Raw genomic sequence first — 19,839 nt, 5'->3', positions numbered from 1 at the left:
CTGATCAGGACAGAAATAGGGGTAGAATGGGCCATGAAAAGCAGATTCTGTTCTTGACTTGCCCCTTATGCTGAATACATCTGGCCTTTATATATTTTTAGGTGAAAATGTGTAGTAAGCCGCCATTAAAAGGGAACTTAAAGAACTAAAGAACTATTGTAGAACACTTCATCTGAGATATGTACATGGCTACACCCATGGGCTACACCCATTTATTGGATACTGTCATCGCCATCTTAGCGATTCTCATCTTCTTTGTGTGGCACCAAATCAATTAGAAGTATAAGTATGCGTACACCATACTGCTTTCATAATGAGACCAGACACACTAGGTGGTTTCATGAAAGCATCTTCTCATCCCCCCTGAGCCATGGTAGGAGAGAGAGCTTTATTCACATTACATTGACTTAAATAGCAGACATGACATCACAGAAGGGGTGTTTCTTAAGAAGAGACTATTGGCTCCTTAACCTGATAGGAGTGGTTTCAGCAACTTCAACTCTGAGTTCATAGGTAAATTTGAAAGCTGCAACCTAACTCCCTCCTCCCCTAGTGACCTTAATGCACACATGGCTCATACATCTGGTTTGCCGCCATCTAGTGGACAAAAATGTGTACTACAGAATGTTCACATTATATATGTATAGAGGAATAAATCCTATCTCTCACAATACAATGTTCTTTTTGTGATTTTTCATGTTTGTCTTACCTTTTTGTCCACAGGCTCTCCTTTTGCCCGTGCCAGTATTAAAAGTGCCAAGCTGGAAAATTCCTCATACCTACACAAGAAGGAACGACGCTTACGTTTCTACGTCCGGCGTATGGTGAAGACACAGACCTTCTACTGGATGGTTCTAGGCCTCGTGGCACTGAACACGCTGTGCGTGGCAATTGTGCGCTATAACCAGGAAGAATGGCTAACTGATTTTCTCTGTGAGTAACTTTGTTCCTATGTGGAACGAGGGATTTTGTTGTCTTCTTTACTCATACAGTACTCGCCTCCAGAAGGTGCAGAGTTTGTCTTATCCTGTAACTGCCTGTGTACGTTTTCAGTCTTCCCAGGTGCTGCAAACAGAGGCAGACCAGTTCATATTCCGGCATTTATCAGATGTTCTAATAACCATAAGCTATTGCCCCATCTAGACAGCCCCTCATGGTCCTGGTTAATGTTGTGCACCCCTGCCTATACATAAAGATTTCAGTGGTGCCAGGGTCCGGAGCCACATAATAGTCACAAACAGTGTCGGACTGGGGTACCTAGGGCCCACCAGTGTAACTGATTCTGGGGGCCCACCTTAGGACTCCTTCACACAAACTTATTTTTTTTCCGTGTCCGTACCATATTTAATATTTTTTTTTGTGGCCTGTATGTGAAACCATTCACTTCAATGGGGCTGCAAAAAACAGAAATGACTCCATGTGCATTCTGTGTCTGTATGTCCGCATGGCCGTTCTGCAAAATTATAGAACATGTCCTATTATTGTCGGCATTACAGACAAGGATAGGACTGTTCTATTAGAGGCCGGCTGTTCTGTTCTGCATAATGTGGAATGCACACACCCGCTATCCATGTTTTGCGGATCAGCAATTTGCGGACTGCAAAACATCTAACAATCGTGTTCATGAGCCCTTACAGTGATAACAGAAATATTAAAGATGGAGTATGATGGCAGACACTCACAGCAAAATGCACAAACATGCATGTGGCAGAATTTAGGCTACTTTCACACTTGCAGTAGCAGGGTTCGACGGGATATTCCGGCGGGGGAACAGCCTGCCGCATCTGTGCTAACGCTAGCCCACTGTGTTGCTGGAAGTCTGCTGTAGTTTTTGTCCGGCCGCCTCTCGGCATATTTGCGTTCTGCTGCGGCCGGACCTCTGGCCCGCCCCCTTTATAGTGAATGGGGCCTGAGCGGACCGCCAGCGGCACGGTGGGCTAGCGTAAGACCCGGATTTCTCCCACTGGAATAGCCTGCCGGACCCTGCTACCGCAAGTGTGACAGTAGCCTAACGCATATATGGATATCCTATCACACAGGAAACACGCAATGCACGCACCGAGACATTTTTTGCCTAACCCTATTAAGTGTAACACACTTAAAGGGGTCGTCTCACTTTAACAAATGGCATTTATCATGTAGAGAAAGTTGATACAAGGCACTTACTAATGTATTCTGATTCTCCATATTGGCTCTTTTCCATCACATTATACACAGCACGTATCCATGGTTACGACCACCCTGCAATCCAGCAGCGGTGGCCGTGCTTACACATTATAGGTAAAGGTGTTGGCCTATGAGCACTTCTAGCCTTTCCCTATAGTGTGTAAGCACGGCCACCACTGCTGGATTGCAGGGTGGTCGTAACCACGGATACGTGCTGTGTATAATGTGATGGAAAGGAGGCAACATGGATAATAACAATATATTAGTGACTTGTATTAACTTCCTCTACATGATAAATGCCACTTACTCAAGTGAGACAACCCCTTTAAGACCACGTTCCCTTGATCATGGGGGTCCCAGCAGTCAGACCCCCACCAATCAGACACTTATCACCTGTCGTGTCATAGCTGTTGGACCTTTTCACATTCCCTATCCTTAAAGGTTTTCTTTGGGTGTAAAATAAATAAATAAAAATTTTATAAAAATTTTAAATCTGGCCCAAAATATGTGTCAAACTAAAATAGAAATACTCGCCTGTTAAAGGGCCTGTGTCCACTCCTCTAGTAATCCTGTATCCACAGGATCGGGGATAACTAAGTGATCCGTGGGGGTCTGAACACTGGAGCCCCCACTGATCCCCCTTCTTGACTGAGTGTCAGGTGGAGCATATGCCCTGCCTCTCCATCCATTCTCTATGGGGTCACCGGAGATGGCGGAGTGCAGCGCTGGCTATTTCCAGTGGTCCCAAAGTGAATAAATGGAGCAGCAGGGCGTATGTGTGGCCTGCCACACCATCAAAAAGGGGGAACAGACCCGTTCCTGGGATCAGTGGGGGGTCGCAGAATCGGACCTCACTATTCATATAGTTATGCCCTATGGTGTGGAGAGGATAACTTGAAAACCTGCACAACCCCTTTAAATCCTCCACCACCAGTATCTCTTTACATGGCAGCAGTGATGCCTGTAAATATGGAATATCATCACTGCCGCCATGTAAACCATACATGTCAATACTGGAGAATGTGACGCACTGTGCAGAATTTTTCGGGCATAAGTCCAACCCCCTTTGCAGGTCGCAACCTTTAACAAAGCCCAAGCAAAGGTGCTAGAGGAGCAACGTGAGCAAAGGGCACAGACGGAGGGTTATAACTGAAGCAGAGGCATTAGGGTCACCTGAGGCAGGGTAATAGTGGGGATCCTGGAGCAGCGGTAACTGGAGAAGAGGCAATATTAGCGGTGCATTTAGAGTGGGGGCATCTGGAGATGTGGCACTTATGGGGGTGCACCTAAAGCAGAGGATTGGGGGGACCTAGGGCAGAGTCCCTCAATGCCACTTTGAACTCTGCAGAGAGCAGCACACATACACAGATCTGAGTCTACTATAAACAAATCCCCTATTTCCCCCTTACAGTCTCCTACAGTTCACTACTGTCACACACCTGAGAACTCAGCCCAGTACCGCAGAGGAGTCTTTCTCTCCAGCAGCCACAGTTTTCTGACAGCAGGGAGGGCAGGAGGATGGCCAGACATGTTCTCTCCTCCTTCACTGCCAGCAGCCCGGGAAATTTATAAGATACTGCGGGGCCTCCTGTACAATGTACACCAGTAGGAGGCTGCATCACTGTGCGATACTGCCACCTAGTGGCTGCAATTATTATCTCTCCTGAGAAAGGAGAAATAATTACTCCTCCGTCTTATCTCAGGCGCAGGAGCCCGGGGGCCCACCAAGGATTCCGCCGCCTCCCCGGTCGGCCAGCCCCAGCCTGGTCACAAAGCCTGACACCTTTCTGATCATGTACTCTGAAGTCATTGTACTATGTGCATATTATATGGAGAAATGCTCACAGCTATTTTACATTAGAATATGACTCTTTTTTTTTTTTCATGATTTCTTTTAGACTATGCAGAATTCATTTTCCTTGGGCTCTTTATGTCCGAAATGTTTATAAAAATGTACGGTCTTGGAACCAGGCCTTATTTTCATTCATCCTTTAACTGCTTTGACTGTGCCGTAAGTATAGAAAAGTTACTTGTTTAGTATCTTGGACAGTTTTCTTTAGTTTTTATCTTACATATTGGGATTAAAGATGAAGCCTTTGTTAAAGTTTTCTGATATTGATCATCTATCAAGAAGACAGGTCATCAATATCAGATCGGTGGGCAAATAAACCCTGAAACACAACTGTCCTTCTCATAGCTGAATTGTGTACGCAATTTACAAAGAACCTCATGTGAAATGCTTCTATCTGTGTCCACCAGGTTATCACTGGGAGCATCTTTGAGGTCATATGGGCAATGGTGAAGCCTGGAACCTCCTTTGGGATCAGCGTCTTAAGAGCCCTCCGCCTGCTGCGCATATTCAAGGTTACTAAGTAGGTGTCAGTGAGGCTGTTCTGAAACATTTTCATGAGAGTCTAACAATCTGAAGGTGTGCAGTGAAGGCAGAGATGTCTTTGCTGCGTGATGCATAGTTAGAGTAACCATAGACAGGTAGATGCTTCAAAGACACCAACTTCAGTTACGGCATCTGCCCATACTGGACGTGATGATCACCCTGCATATTCCATGCTGCCAGTTGAAGGGAGTCTTCCTAATATCCTGTGAGCTACTTAAAGGGGTTCTCCGGGAAAAAAGAAAATACCTAAATATTACTTATATCATAAATATATCCCCAAATATCTTTCATTAGTTATAATGGCTCGTTTTGTCTGGGGAGCAATCATCAGGGGAAATAAAATGGCTGCCGTCCTATTACTACACACAAAACCTGTCCTACTCACACAGCAGGGCACAGCCACATCCCCACATCCTCTTTATATTTCCTGTCTCCTTATGAACTCCATTCCTTCAGAGATTCAGCTGAAGATCATATTAAACAGTAATCCCTGACAAGCAGAGCAGAGAGGAGGATGAGGCAGCTCTTTACCTCAGTGCTCTGAAGTAACTTGTCCTCCTGTGTCATTAGGACAGGTTTGTATGTACTAATAGGACGGCGGCCATTTTATTTCTCCTAATAATTGCTCCCCAGAGAAAACGAGCCGTTATAACTAATGAAAGGTATTTGGGAATTCATTTATAATAAAGTATTATTTATGTATTTTCATTTTCTTAATTCCTGGAGAACCCGTTTCATTCACCTCTTAAAGGGGTTGTCCCACGAAAAATATTCTACAGTTTTTAAACCAGCCCCTGGATCTGAATACTTTTGTAATTACATGTAATTCAAAATTTTGCATAGCCACTGAGTTATTCAATAAAATGCATCTATATAGCGCCACCTGCAGTTTGTTTGTTTTCTTATTTCTTTGTCCTGCTCACTGAGAAGGCCGCACATGCTCAGTTTCATCCTTCAACTGCCTCCTGAGCTGTGATAGGGAGAGCATGGACACGCCTCCTGAGCTGTGATAGGGAGGGAGAGCTGAGACTAGCCCCCTGAGCTGTGATAGGGAGAGCATGGACACGCCCCTAAGATGTGATAGGGAGAGCATGGACACGCCCCCTGAGCTGTGATAGGGAGAGCTGAGACTAGCCCCCTGAGCTGTGATAGGGAGAGCATGGACACGCCCCTAAGATGTGATAGGGAGAGCATGGACACGCCCCCTGAGCTGTGATATCGAGAGCTGAGACTAGCCCCCTGAGCTGTGATAGGGAGAGCATGGACACGCCCCTGAGCTGTGATAGGGAGAGCATGGACACGCCCCCTGAGCTGCAGCATGAAAGACACGCCCCTTGGCCTTTCAATTTGATATAAATCTATCAGAGCAATGAATGGGGAGATCTCTGGATCCATGTGAGGTACAGGGCTGGTTCTAGGTTTGTTAGATAGAGATTGCCATGTACTAGATGATGTCTGATTTTTATTTTTTACATTAGTCATGGGATAACCCCTTTAAATATAGAATCAGATGAGGCAAAGAAGACTTGTACCACATGAAATATCTAGTGTGATCCAGGTTTTAGGCAGCGCAGAGGAAGCCCAAGCAGCAGCTATGAGGACCACAGAAAAAGTGGGTTTACAGCTCAAGTTGGCCCCATAAACATTGGTGCAAGAGGCTTCTTGGGGCTCCCAATCTGCATTACCAGGGGAACCAGCATTAGGCTCCTGCAGCCCTTGCTTCCTAGAGGCAGGGGTATAATAACTGTCCAGTTATCGCAGGCAGCAGCCTGTTTATCACCTCCTTTCCTTCACGTAGCATATGTTTGCTCAGATTTTCTTCTTCTTCAGATATTGGGCCTCTCTCCGTAACCTGGTAATCTCATTGCTCAGCTCAATGAAGTCCATCATCAGTTTGCTGTTCCTGCTCTTCCTTTTCATTGTGGTCTTTGCCTTACTGGGGATGCAGCTGTTTGGTGGACAGTAAGTAGTCACTTATCCCATCCAACTTTTTTCCGCTAAAGGATTCCGATTATCATGTTAAGGCCTCGTGTACACAACCATATTTTAAGTCCAGGTCTGATCCGCTTTTTGAGCGAATCGCACACAGACCCATACAGTTATATGGGTCCTCAAATAAAAAAAGGACAGCGTACAGATGTCATCCGTGTGTTCGCTCCTCAAATGATAGAACATGTCCTATTTTTGTCTATATCGTGGACAAGAATAGTCATTTCTAGTAATGGGACTGAAAAAAAAATGTCTATGGCACATGGCAGGTGTCTGTATTTTGCAGAGCCATGCTTTGCTGACCGCTATATGGTCCATGGGATGTGTGCATGAGGCCTAAAGGGTGTAGTTTTGTGATTTTTGCAACAACAACAAAAAAAAGTCACAAAAAAGTGCTCCCCCCCCCCCCCCCTGTAATGTCACATACACTGTAGAGCCGTATGGGAAAATGCAAAAAATGCCAAAAACACCATTACAAATGCCCACACACCGGGCACTTATTTTCAAGCAGGGCAGAGAAAACAACTGATTTCACCTGTGCGGGCACTGCGGGGAATCTGAACAGGTTCCTGCACAGAATAAGGGCTCATGCCCACGAATGTAATGGCTTTGTTCCTGTGCTGCGGACTGCAATGCCCAGGCGGTGTGCACTCCCATTGACTTAAATGGGTCAGCGATCCGCAAGATACGGCAGAGGCACGGAGCTGAACGGACGGAAGCGCTTTGTAGTCAGTGGGTCCAGTGCCCGTATATTGAGGACGCAATATGGTCACGGAGCCCTTATGTTCATGGGCACCAGCCCTGAAGCTGATCAGTGGGCTCTCAGCGGGAGGGACGGGGTGGCTGAGATGGACGCCATAGGATACGTTTCTCTTCACGTGTCTGGTTTTCTTTACAGGTTTAATTTTAATGATAAAACACCATCTACCAACTTTGATAATTTTCCTGCAGCAATAATGACTGTCTTTCAGGTGTGTATTTCCTCCATTAACACCTGCTGTTATCTTCAGCTGGGGCTTCACTGACTCTCTTTTCTCTGTCACATCAGATATTGACTGGAGAAGACTGGAACGCAGTAATGTACGATGGCATCAAGTCTCAGGGAGGTGTCAAATCTGGCATGGTGTCCTCCGTCTATTTCATCATCCTCACCCTTTTTGGAAACTGTATCCTTATACTGAGTTGTACCAATGGTCAAATAAGGGCACTGTAAACCTAAGGACTCTTGCACACGACCGTATGGCTTTTTCAGTAGTTTGCGGTCTGCAAAAAAACGGATCCGCCAAAAATACGGATGACGTCCGTGTGCATTCTGTTTTTTTTTATTTCGGAACGGAACAGCTGGCCCCTGATAGAACAGTACTATCCTTGACAATAATAGGACATGTTCTATCTTTGAACGGAACGGAAAAACGGAAATATGGAAACGGAAGGCATACGGAGTACCTTCCGTTTTTTTTTGTGGATCCATTGAAATGAATGGTTCCGTATACAGTCCGTATACGGAACGCAAAAAAACGGAACGTAAATGAAAAAAAAAAAACGTTCATGTGCAAAAGGCCTAAAACTGAGGGTAAGGGTCCATTTACACGTCCGTGGATATTTTGCGGAACGGATGCGGACCCATTCATTCTCAATGGGGCAGGAATGGATGCGGAGAGCACACAGTGTGCTGTCCGCCTCCGCATTTCCAGAGCGCACCCCCGATCTTCCGGTCCGCAGCTCCGGAAAAAAAATAGAACATGTCCTATTCTTGTCTGCAATTGCGGACAAGAATAGGCAGTTCTATGGGGGTGCCGGCTGGGTGTATTGCGGATCCACAATACACTACGGGCGTGTGAATGGACCCTAATAATGAAGGATTAGAGCACAGTGGCCCAGATTTACTCATGTGCCTGCACCTACAATTTATCTAAAAGTGGTACAAATTGGCACAGGAGGGGTGGGACTTCAACAGAAGGGTGCATGGCCTAAGATGCAATGTTTTGTGGCAAATTTGTGCCACAATTCTAGCCTGAAATTCTGTCTCAACCTAAGGGCTCATGCACATGAACGTTTTTTGCGTTCCGTATATGGGCCATATTTTGATTCCGTATACGGAACCATTTATTTTTAATGGGTCCGCAAAAGATGCGGACAGCACTCTGTGTGCTGTCCGAATCCGTTGCTCCGTTCCGTGGCCCCGCAAAAATTATGAGGCATGCCCTATTCTTGTCCGTTTTGCGGACATGAATAGGCATTTCTATAATGGGCCTCCTGTTCCATTCCGCAAATTGCAAAAAGCACACGGGCGGCATCTGTTTTTTGCGGATCTGTAATTTGCGGACCGCAGAAAACAGCACAGTCGTGTGCATGAGCCCTAAGCCATTGAATAGTTGGTATAGAGTCAGAGTCTTTCCCTGCAGCACATTTACATCCGGCCTGAGCCCCTGTGGTGAGAAATCTGCTGCAGGTCTAGACCGCCGGGCTAAAGTTAGGCTACTTTCACACTTGCGGCAGAGGGTCCGGCAATCTGGATGCAAACGGATGCATTTGTCAGACGGATCCGGATGTGTCATCCGGGAAAAACGGATCCGGTATTTATTTTTTTCCACAGATTTAAAGGTCTGCGCATGCGCGGACCGGAAGAACGGATCCGTCAATGCGGCAATTTTGAAGCACTAATAATTTTAAAGGCACTAATACATTTAAACGGAAATTAATGCCGGATCCGGCATTCCGGCAAGTGTTCAGGATTTTCGGCCGGAGAGAAAAATGCAGCATGCTGCGGTATTTTCTCCGGTCAAAAAACATAAGAGGAACTGAACTGAAGACATCCTGATGCATACAGAACGGATCGCTCTCCAGTCAGAATGCATTAGGATAAAACTGATCAGTTTTTTTCTGGTATTGAGCCCCTAGGACGGAACTCAGCGCCGGAAAAGAAAAACGCTAGTGTGAAAGTACCCTCACCCCACATACAGGCTTGGTAAATCTGCCGCAGTGTCCGGGGTCGTGTCATACGACTGGAGATGCATGATGATCTTCTGCCTTCATCTCGACACATAGGGGGTCATTTATTAATAAACCCCTGCGCTGGCGGTGGATCTGCTGAAGTTATGAAGAGACGCCGGCCTCTACATAACCTCGGCATATCCAGCACCCGTCTAAATGCAAGCCAGCTTCCTAGCTGTCGTACATTTAGACCATTTCCTACGCCTGCCAGCCCGTCCCCTTACATCCCACGCTCGCTTTTTTAGACCTGGTGTGAGCGGGGAAAAGTTGCAGATTGTGGCACAAATAACCTTTGCGCCACAATCTGCTCCAGAAATATGCCTAAGGGTCCATTCACACACCCGTAGTGTATTGCGGATCCATAGAACTGCCTATTTTTGTCCGCAATTGCGGACAAGAATAGGACATGTTCTATTTTTTTCCAGAGCTGCGGACCGGAAGATCGGAGCAGCGCTCCGGAAATGTGGATGCGGAGAGCACACTGTGTGCTCTCCGCATCTATTCCTGCCCCGTTGAGAATGAATGGGTCCGCAGCCGTTCCGGATATTGTGGAATGGATGCGGACCCATTCCACGGACGTCTGAATGGACCCTAATATAGACGTATTTCTGGATAGTAAATGACACCATAATCTGTAGAATAAGGCCCCTTGCAGACGAGCGATACGGATTAGGTCTGGATGCGTTCAGTTAAAAAGCGCGATTTCGCAAGCAAGTTCATTCAGTTTTGCCTGCGATTGCATTCAGTTGTTCAGTTTTTATTGCGCGGGTGCGATGCGTTTTGATGCATTTTTCACACGCGGGAAAACCACGGAAGGTTTACAAACAACAACCTTTTAGGAACCATCTGTGAAAAACGCACTTGCTTACGGTTGCTTGAGATTTTCTCGCAGCCCCAATTTACTTCTATGCAGCCAGCGTTGCGTGAAAAACGCAGAATATAGAACATGCTGCGATTTTCAAGTGATGCGTGAAAAACAACGCACATGTACACAGCCCCATTGGAACGAATGGGTCCAGATTCAGTGCGGGTGCTGTGCGTTCGCATCACGCATTGCACCCGCGTGGAAAACTCGCTCGTGTGAAAGGGGTCTAAAGGTGAAGGAAAGCTACACATTTTCTTTAACCAGTACTGCACAGACACACTGCTGAATGTCTTCTTAGCTATCGCTGTGGACAATCTTGCAAACGCTCAGGAGCTGACCAAGGTACGTTGTCATGAATATATCCCGGGCCGCATGTTATTTCTGTCGAAGTAAGCAGAGCAGATTGCACCAAATGTATTAAATGTCACAGACTGGCTCGTAAATTTGACCTCTTAGAGAATCAGATTTCTATGCCTTCTATGAGCAGATGCAGATTTGATCTGGGTTGTTTACCCCCTGAGATGCCACAGTCAATAGCGAGCACAGCATCTAAGTGCTTTAGAGGAAGGGAGCTCCCTCCATCTCCCATTGGCATCCCACGAATGAGACTGCAGGGTGGCGATGTCTTAGAATGGCAGCCTGGGGCGTAACGGAGGCCAGTCTGCAGTGTATCCCCATCAGGATACACTAGTGGGACAAGTAAATGGTTAAAAAAAATTCAAATAAAGTTTTATTAAATTAAATAAATTCCAAGTAGAAGAAAATACAAATGTTTCCATTAAAAAAAAAAAAGCTTTGCAAAAAACTGCAAAAATAAGATCACCTCCACATATCTGGTATTGTGTCCGTAACAACCCGCACTACACAATTATAATCTGGTGAACGCCGTAAATAAAAAAATAAAATAAAAAACAATGCCCGATTTGCTATTCTTTGCTTATTCGCCACAAAAAATAAAGTGGTTTGCGCTCCAAAAATTTTGTAAAAGATTTTGGGTCTTGGGATGCAGCGATGGAGAAAGATTTTTTATCGAGCAGAAGTAGTAACATATAAAAAGAACTCTATGTATTTGGTATCGCTGTAATCGTACTGACCCAGAGAATGGTTATCACATTATTTATGCCGAAAAATAAACCCTGCAAAATTTATAACAGAAATAATGAATGGCGGTATTGCTGTTAATAAAAGTTAATCAGTAATTTATGTCGACACCAAAATGGTTTAATTAAAAATCCAACTCGTCCCGCAAAAAAAATAAAAAAGAATTCCTCATACAGCTACATCGATTAAAAAAGTCATAGCTCTTGGAAAGTGCCAAAGAAAAAAAAGAAAAAAAAAAATTTGTTTGGTCATTAAAAGGGTTATCCTCAGGATAGGTCATCAGTATCAGATCTGCGGGGATCTGACACCCAGGACCCCCACTGATCGGTTACGTGGCCTAGTTGTATCTCTACCCCATTCAAGTCAATGGGGATGAACTGCAATACCAAGCAGAGCCACTAAATGATGCACGGTGGTTGCTTGGAAAGCTGTCAGGATCCGGCAGCGCAAGTTCCAATGTGCAAAATATAATGTGAGGTAATATACATGCTCTATACAGTGAGGAACAGAAGTATTTGAACACCCTGTGATTTTTGCAAGTTCTCCCACTTGGAAATCATGGAGGGTCTGAAATTCACATTGTAGATGCATTCCCAACCTGAGAGACAGAATAAAAAATAAAAATTCAGGAAATTACATTGTATGATTTTTAAAGAATGTATTTGTCTTGCACTGCGGAACATAAGTATTTGAACACCTGAGAAACAGCAAGAATTCTGGCTCTCAAAGACCTGTTACTGTGCCTTTAAAAAGTCCACCTCTACTCTACTCATTAATCTAACTTAGTAGCACCTGTCTGATCTCTTTAAAGACACCTGTCCACCCCACAGTCAGTCAGACGCCAACTAGTACCATGGGCAAGACCAAAGAGCTGTCAAAAGACACCAGAGACAAAACTGTGGACCTCCACAAGGCTGGAAAGGACTACGGGGCAATTGCCAAGCAGCTTGGTGAAAATAGATCAACTGTTGGAGCTATTGTTAGAAAATGTAAGAGGCTAAAGACGACTGTCAGTCTCCCTCGCACTGGGGCTCCATGCAAGATCTCACCTCGTGGGGTATCACTGATGATAAGAAAGATGAGGAATCAGCCCAGAACTACAAGGGAGGAGCTGGTCAATGACATGAAGAGAGCTGGGACCACAGTTTCGAAGGTCACTGTCAGTAGAACACTACGCCGTCATGGTTTCAGATCATGCATTACACGGAAGGTTCCCCTGCTCAAGTCATCACATGTCCAGGCCCGTCTAAAGTTTTCCAGTGACCATCTGGATGATCCAGAGGAGGCATGGGAGAAAGTCATGTGGTCAGAGGAGACCAAAGTAGAACTTTTTGGTCTAAACTTCACTCGTCGTGTTTGGAGGAAAAAGAAGGATGAGTACAACCCCAAGAACAGCGTCCCTACTGTGAAGCATGGGGGTGGTAACATCATGCTTTGGGGGTGCTTTTCTGCAAAGGGGACAGGACGACTGCCCCTTAAGGAGAGGGTGAATGGGGCCATTTATTGTGAGATTTTGAGCAACAACCTCCTTCCCTCAGTCAGAGGATTGAAGATGGGTCGTGGCTGGGTCTTCCAACATGACAACGACCCGAAGCACACAGCCAGGATAACCAAGGAGTGGCTCCATAAGAAGCATATCAAGGTTCTGGAGTGGCCTAGCCAGTCTCCAGACCTAAATCCAATAGAACATCTTTGGAGGGAGCTGAAACTCTGTGTTGCTCAGCGACAGCCCCGAAACCTGGCAGATCTAGAGGAGATCTGTGTGGAGGAGTGGGCCACAATCCCTGCTGCATTGTGTGCAAACCTGGTCAAGAACTACAGGAAACGTTTGACCTCTGTAATTGCAAACAAAGGCTTCTGTACCAAATATTAACACTGATTTTCTCAGGTGTTCAAATACTTATGTTCCGCAGAGCAAGACAAATACATTCTTTATAAATCATACAATGTGATTTCCTGAATTTTTTCTTATTTTATTCTGTCTCTCAGAGTAGGAATGCATCTACAATGTGATTTTCAGACCCCTCCATGATTTCTAAGTGGGAGAACTTGCAAAATCGCAGGGTGTTCAAACACTTCTGTTCCTCACTGTACATGCCTTATATTTACACGTATGTATTTATAGGACGAGCAGGAGGAAGAGGAGGCAGCTAATCAGAAACTGGCAATGCAGAAAGCAAAGGAAGTTGCAGATGTCAGTCCCCTGTCAGCCACCAAAATGTCTATAGCAGCGTAAGTACTATGGGGGTCAGTTATTAACCGGAAATACGTCTATATTATTATTATTATTTGCACCGCAATCTGCGACTTTTCCCCACTCACGCCAGATCTAAAAAGGGGGGCCAGCTCGGAAGCCGTCTTACATTTAGACTGGCGCTGGATGTGCCGAAGTTATGTAGAGGCCGGCGCATCTTCATAACTTCGGCTGATCCACCACCAGATATAGGGGTTATTAAGACCAGCGTCTAAAATGCAGATCTTAATAAATGACTATCTATCTATCTATCTATCTATCTATCTATCTATCTATCTATCTATCTATCTTTTCTATCTATCCATCTTGCAGGAAAGAACAGCAGAAAAACCAGAAGACCAATATGTCTGTTTGGGAGCAACGTACTAATGAGATGCGTCGACAGAACTTGATGAATAGCCATGAAGCCCTGTACAGTGAAATGGATCCTGAGGAGCGCTGGAAGTTGTCCTTCCTACGTCCAGATGTCAAGACACATTTGGACCGACCACTTGTTGTGGATCCCCAAGAAAATCGAAACAACAACACCAACAAAAGTCGTCCAGGAGAAAGTAAGACACCAATAGAACAACGTCTGTCTCACCAGCGGGCAGAAGACTACCTGCGTAAACAAGCACGGTTTCAAGAGCGGGCAAGCCGAGCATATGACATAGGACAGGAACAAGGCCGTAGGCCAAGGAGTAAAGAGCAGGATATCAGTCGTGATAGTCAGGATTTGGGGCTTCAGGAGAGGACAGGAGAAGTTGATGGAATGGTACGTCCGCCACAGGATCCACCCAGGAGACATCGGGGTGGTGGAAGCAAGGAGAGCAGGAGCGGTTCACCTCTGCCACGTGGGGACGGAGATCACCGTAGACATAGGGTACATCGTAGAACTGGGGAAGACCCAGAGTATTTAGCGGGCAGTGGTGGAAGGGGAGGAGCAGGCGGAGGAGAAAGAAGAATGCGACATGTGAGGGAAGGGGGCAGAACACGGGAAGCTGGAGGTGGAGGAGGAGAAAGCGAAGGGCCCGATGGTGAGAGGAGAAGGAGGCATCGGCATACTGCACAGTCCACCTATGAAAACGATGTGAAGAGAGACGACAGAGAGAGGAGGCATCGGAGACGAAAGTGAGTACAGAATTGTGTGTAATAGCCTTATCTAAAGTATAAAATATATCTCCTCTGTTAAATCAGCTAAATGATATTAGCTGGTGGACAAGCTGATGCACATAGCCTGTTTTCAGGCTCTCATCTCACTGCTGCCACCTAGTGGCTTAGGCTTCATTTCTGTACAGACCGCCAAACATTAGGCTAGCCTGTACAGGAAGATAACCAGTGACCAGGTCACTTTTAGCGTGTGTTTTATCTAAAAGGAGTAATAACATAATAAAGTAGGAAATGATAAGTGAAATAATTTAATTGCTAATAAAGGGGTTTTCCGGGCTCCGTCCTGATACTGATGACCTATCCTCGGGATAGGCCATTAATATCCGATCAGTAAGGGTCTGACTCTGAACCCCCGCGATCAGTTGTTCCATGCAGCCTCTGGTGCCGCAACTAACTTCAGGAGCTAGTTCCAGGGCCGGAGACTGCAGGGAACAGCTGATTGGTCGGGAAGCGGGTATCAGGCCCCCAGTGATGGATATCCATGGCCTATCCTGAGGATAGGTCATCAATATCAGAAGCCTGGAAAGCCCCTTTGAAGTTATATACTCTAATAATGCATGCTATGGGGACCTGTGGCTGTATCCCTTTGTGAAATACACTGGGCATAGTTTCTAGTAGCGCATATCTAGACGTGGCACAATGCCTTCTACACTGGTCTGCACCGTAACTTGGAGATTCCTCTGATGGCTCTAGTGTCTGTTGCAATGCGGGCCATGTGTAGGATAATGTGTGTAAAACATTTAGGATAACAGCTATTTTATGGCCTTCTCTGCTTTCCTTATAGGGACCCAACAGCTCCTGTTCCCAGCTCAGGTCCAAATCTTTCCACCACCCGTCCAATTCAAGATCGCTCCCGCCAGGAAAACCAAAACCAACAGCCTGAAAATATGGATAACATCCGTAACAACAAGCTGGCGACTACTGAACCGCCGGCAGTGGGAAGCGGAGGAGGCCTCAACCACAGCCCAGCCAAAATGGGCAATCACACCAACTGTGCAAACAACAACAGTGCTCCTACTATGAATTCTGTGCCGAAAAGGACACCTCTCCCCACTAACTCTGGCCCTCCCCCCACCGCACCTGATTCCAGCCAGACACTCAGTAACCCCACTGAGACCGCCAAGGGGACTAAAGCTACAGAGCAGACTACAGTGAATATACCACTGCCATTTCCTCCACCAGTAGAGAACGCTGTGGGACAGGGTAATGTCTCTCCACCACTGGGGGCTATTTATTTATCTCATGGGCTTTCTAAAATATACATCTCACCAGAAAATATTAGACACTGACAAATCTTCATTTGTCAGGTAGTAAAATGCTGTCTGGCCAAACCTGGGTGACAAAAAGTACAAGGAGGCAATGCAGTTCCTGGGGTTGTCACCTAGCATTGTTGGACCCATAATGGGTAAAGCTGTCTAGGTCTATAGTGGTACTCGCCACTCTCTTGTATTGCCCAAGGGAGCTTCCCTATAAAAATCAAAGGATGACATTTGATATGTGAACCAGTCCTTCTTACATGTCCCCCTCTCCAAGCTGTTCCACACGTAGTTTATTAAGGTCATTCCCAGTACAATGAACGTTTTTGGTCACAGTGGCCTTCATGAGATACAGGAATGGCATACTGCAGGTGAAAAGAAGTGAGAAAGAGGCCTGAGCCCAGTGGAAGAATGCCATTCCTGTATCTGATGAAGGCCACTGCAGCTGAAAATATTCATTGTACTGGGAATCGCCTTAATTAACATGTTTTTTTGCAACTATTTTTTGGAATGGAGGGTCTTCTTACTAAATTGTTGACTGGTCCTGTACCCATCTCCTGGGTAAAATGGTATAAACACATTTATACAGAAATTAGAAGGCTTTAGAGTGGCTCTGTTAGGCCGCCTATCTGAGGGCAGCAAAGGTTACAAAGGGGAGACTGAATTTCATCTAAAAAGCTGTTTAATTCTTATCAGGGGTTATAGAGAGTCCTGCTTTCTACGCCTACACAGGTATTGACAGTTTTTCCCATATGAGTTTGTATGTGAGTATGTATAATATAAGCATTGTCTGAGCAGGGGAAGCAGGACTCACAGGTGTTGTCCTTTAGGGGTGGTCGAAGCAGGACACACAGCCTATCTCTATGAGTCTTTGAGAAAGTCAGGACTCATGGGCTTTCTCTATGAGTGGGAAATGTAAGCAGGATTCAAAGGCTTTCTCTATGTGTGGGCAGAGAACCCACAACACAGGCTTTCTCTCAGTGGGTGGGTAAGGCAGGACTCACAGGCTTTCTATATGAGTGGTTTGGGGGACGCAGGACTCACAGGCTTTGTCTGCGAGTCAGGAGGGGAAGCAGGACTCACAGGCTTTGCCTACAAGTCAGGAGGGGAAGCAGGACTCACAGGCTTTGCCTACAAGTCAGGAGGGGAAGCAGGACTCACAGGCTTTCTCTATGAGTGGGCAGGAGAAGAAGGATTCACAGGCTTTCTCTATTAGAGGGCAGGAGAAGAAGGACTCACAGGCTTTCTCTGTGAATGGGAAGGAGAAGCAGCACTCACAGGGTTTCTCTATTAGTGGGTGGTGGGAACCAGGACTCACAGGCTTTTTCCATAATTGGGTGAGGAGAAGCACAATGACAGGCTTTCTCTATGAGGGGCAAGGGAATCAGGACTCACAGGCTTTTTCCATAATTGGGTGAGGGGAAGCACAATGACAGGCTTTCTCTATGAGGGGCAAAGGAAACAGGACTCACAGGCTTTCTCCATGAGTGGCCAGGAGAAGCAGCACTCACAGCGTATCCCTATTAGTGGGTGATGGAAATCAGGACTCACAGGCATTCTCTATTAATGGGTGAGGGAAAGCAGGATGACAGGCTTTCCCTATGAGTAGGCAGGGGAAGTAGGACTCACCGGCTTTCTCCATGAGTGGCCAGGAGAAGCAGCACTCACGGGCTTTCTCTATGAGGGAGCAGAGGAATCAGGACTCACAGGCTTTCTCCATGAGTGGCCAGGAGAAGCAGCACTCACCGGCTTTCTCTATGAGGGAGCAGAGGAATCAGGACTCACAGGCTTTCTCCATGAGTGGCCAGGAGAAGCAGCACTCACCGGCTTTCTCTATGAGGGAGCACAGGAATCAGGACTCACAGGCTTTCTCCATGAGTGGGCAGGAGAAGCAGCACTCACAGGCTTTCTCTATGAGGGAGCAGGAGAAGCAGCACTCACAGGCTTTCTCTATGAGGGAGCAGAGGAATCAGGACTCACAAGCTACTAAGATTCTTGAGTTCTGACAACAGTTAAAAAGCTTATGTGAAAATACTGAATGAAACGTTGTCCCGTCTATTAGTTCTCAGAATGGAAAAGGACCAACCCAGCATTTGAATGGTGGTGGGGATTAGTGACTACAGGGATGTATGTGTGTATTTATGGTTCCCTATGGTAGGCAGTACTCACATACACAGGCAGTCTCAGGGTGCTGCCACACATTCAGGTTTTTTGATGCAGCATTTGAAGTCAAAATAGTTAGTATTTTTTCCTTAATACTTTCTCCTTTTATAATACACTCCTGAATTTGGCTTTGAAAACTGCATAAAAACCATGAATGTGTGGCAGCACCCTTAATATCCCCTTGCTTTCTGGTACATGAGGCTCATTAGTGCAGAGAAGCAGGAGGAGCCCTGTGCTGCTTTTTGCAAGCTCTGCATATTGGAGGCATAGTAAATATTGCGCAGTAATTGTACAGTGCCTGCACACAGCGTTACATTGTTCTTCAGAGAAACAATCTATTTTGGTTTTGTGCATCAAGGATTGTGCTGCATAGTATATGACCAACACTAAGATTGCAGCTCTAAATCATGGAAGACACAATGTCTGCAGGTGCTAAATGCTCCATAGCCAATCTACAGCCACGTGGAGGCGATACTGAAGCAGGGGCTACATGGCGACATGTTATGAGCGTCGGCGAGAATTAGAACAGTTGCTCAACCAAAACCTTTTGTGCGACTTGATGATGTGCAACTATTTTAGAGCTGAGATCGGCAGAGGTCACAAAATAATCACACGCAACTTCCATTGTGGACTATGACAGCAAAGTCACATGCAAGTTGCGACAAAAAATCCCAATAGTGTTGAATTTTTGCGACTGTCGCACCATGTCATGTTGCATCTTGACCCCACTTACAGTCATTACCATTGTGATGTCGCCAGGCTCCAGATTTAATCTCTGTACTAATCAAATAACACATCCATGTCTGTCAAGGCATTCGTGACAAGACGGTGGGAGGTTCATCCATGAGGATTTCTGTGTAGGATCCATGTTTGGTTCTTGTGTTTGGTTCTTGTTTTTTGCCCTCCCCATCCATAGTCCTAGGACACCAGGGGCGGATTTGCCCTAGACCTTACAGGGAAATTTCCCGGTGGGCCGATGTCCAGGTGGCCGCCTGAGCCCTCCTCACAGCCGGCAGTATTTTGTGATGGACTGTGGCATTTGGCTCTGTTGGGGTGATATAATCTGCCACAATATGGTATTGCTGGCCCTGCCTTCCATCAATTTGGACCAGACTACAAAACGGGGCCACATTTAGTATTTTTTCCGGGGCCTCTTAAAGTTCCCAGTCCGCCCCTGTTGGACGCTGCTATGCTGAAAATTAATTTCCAGAACATAACCTAGCAAATATCAGTGAAAACCATAAACCCCAACACTGATAGCATCCATGGATTTCAAAGACCCATAGACAATAATGTGCGTTTCTATTGTGTCAGAGAAAATGGATCCGTCCCCATTGACTTGCATTGCGTCTTGCTCCGCATCTCAGGACGGAAAGCAAACTGCAGCATGTTGCAGTTTGCTCTCCGGTCTGGAAACGCAACTAAACTGAACGGAATGCATTTTGGAGCGCTCCATTCTGTTCAGTTTTCTCCCCATTGACAATGAATGGGGACAAAACTGAAGCGT

The 19,839-nt window shown here is 45.9% G+C and overlaps 1 protein-coding gene across 1 annotated transcript in view; it reads left to right on the top strand.

Moving 5' to 3' along the window:
- CACNA1A (calcium voltage-gated channel subunit alpha1 A) overlaps positions 1-19,839 on the top strand; it is a 285,029-nt gene that overhangs the window by 144,054 nt on the left and 121,136 nt on the right. The window contains exons 11-20 of the mRNA XM_040415070.1: positions 724-933; positions 4,065-4,177; positions 4,426-4,538; positions 6,392-6,523; positions 7,449-7,521; positions 7,599-7,716; positions 10,684-10,751; positions 13,636-13,742; positions 14,077-14,874; positions 15,698-16,116. Of these exons, the coding sequence (XP_040271004.1) occupies positions 724-933; positions 4,065-4,177; positions 4,426-4,538; positions 6,392-6,523; positions 7,449-7,521; positions 7,599-7,716; positions 10,684-10,751; positions 13,636-13,742; positions 14,077-14,874; positions 15,698-16,116 (2,151 nt within the window). The remainder of the gene's footprint in view (positions 1-723; positions 934-4,064; positions 4,178-4,425; positions 4,539-6,391; positions 6,524-7,448; positions 7,522-7,598; positions 7,717-10,683; positions 10,752-13,635; positions 13,743-14,076; positions 14,875-15,697; positions 16,117-19,839) is intronic.

Source organism: Bufo bufo, chromosome 1 (assembly GCF_905171765.1).
Source record: "Bufo bufo chromosome 1, aBufBuf1.1, whole genome shotgun sequence".
Lineage (NCBI taxonomy): Eukaryota > Metazoa > Chordata > Amphibia > Anura > Bufonidae > Bufo > Bufo bufo.
Note: the sequence above shows the minus strand (reverse complement) of the source record. Positions and strands in the feature narration are given on the sequence as shown.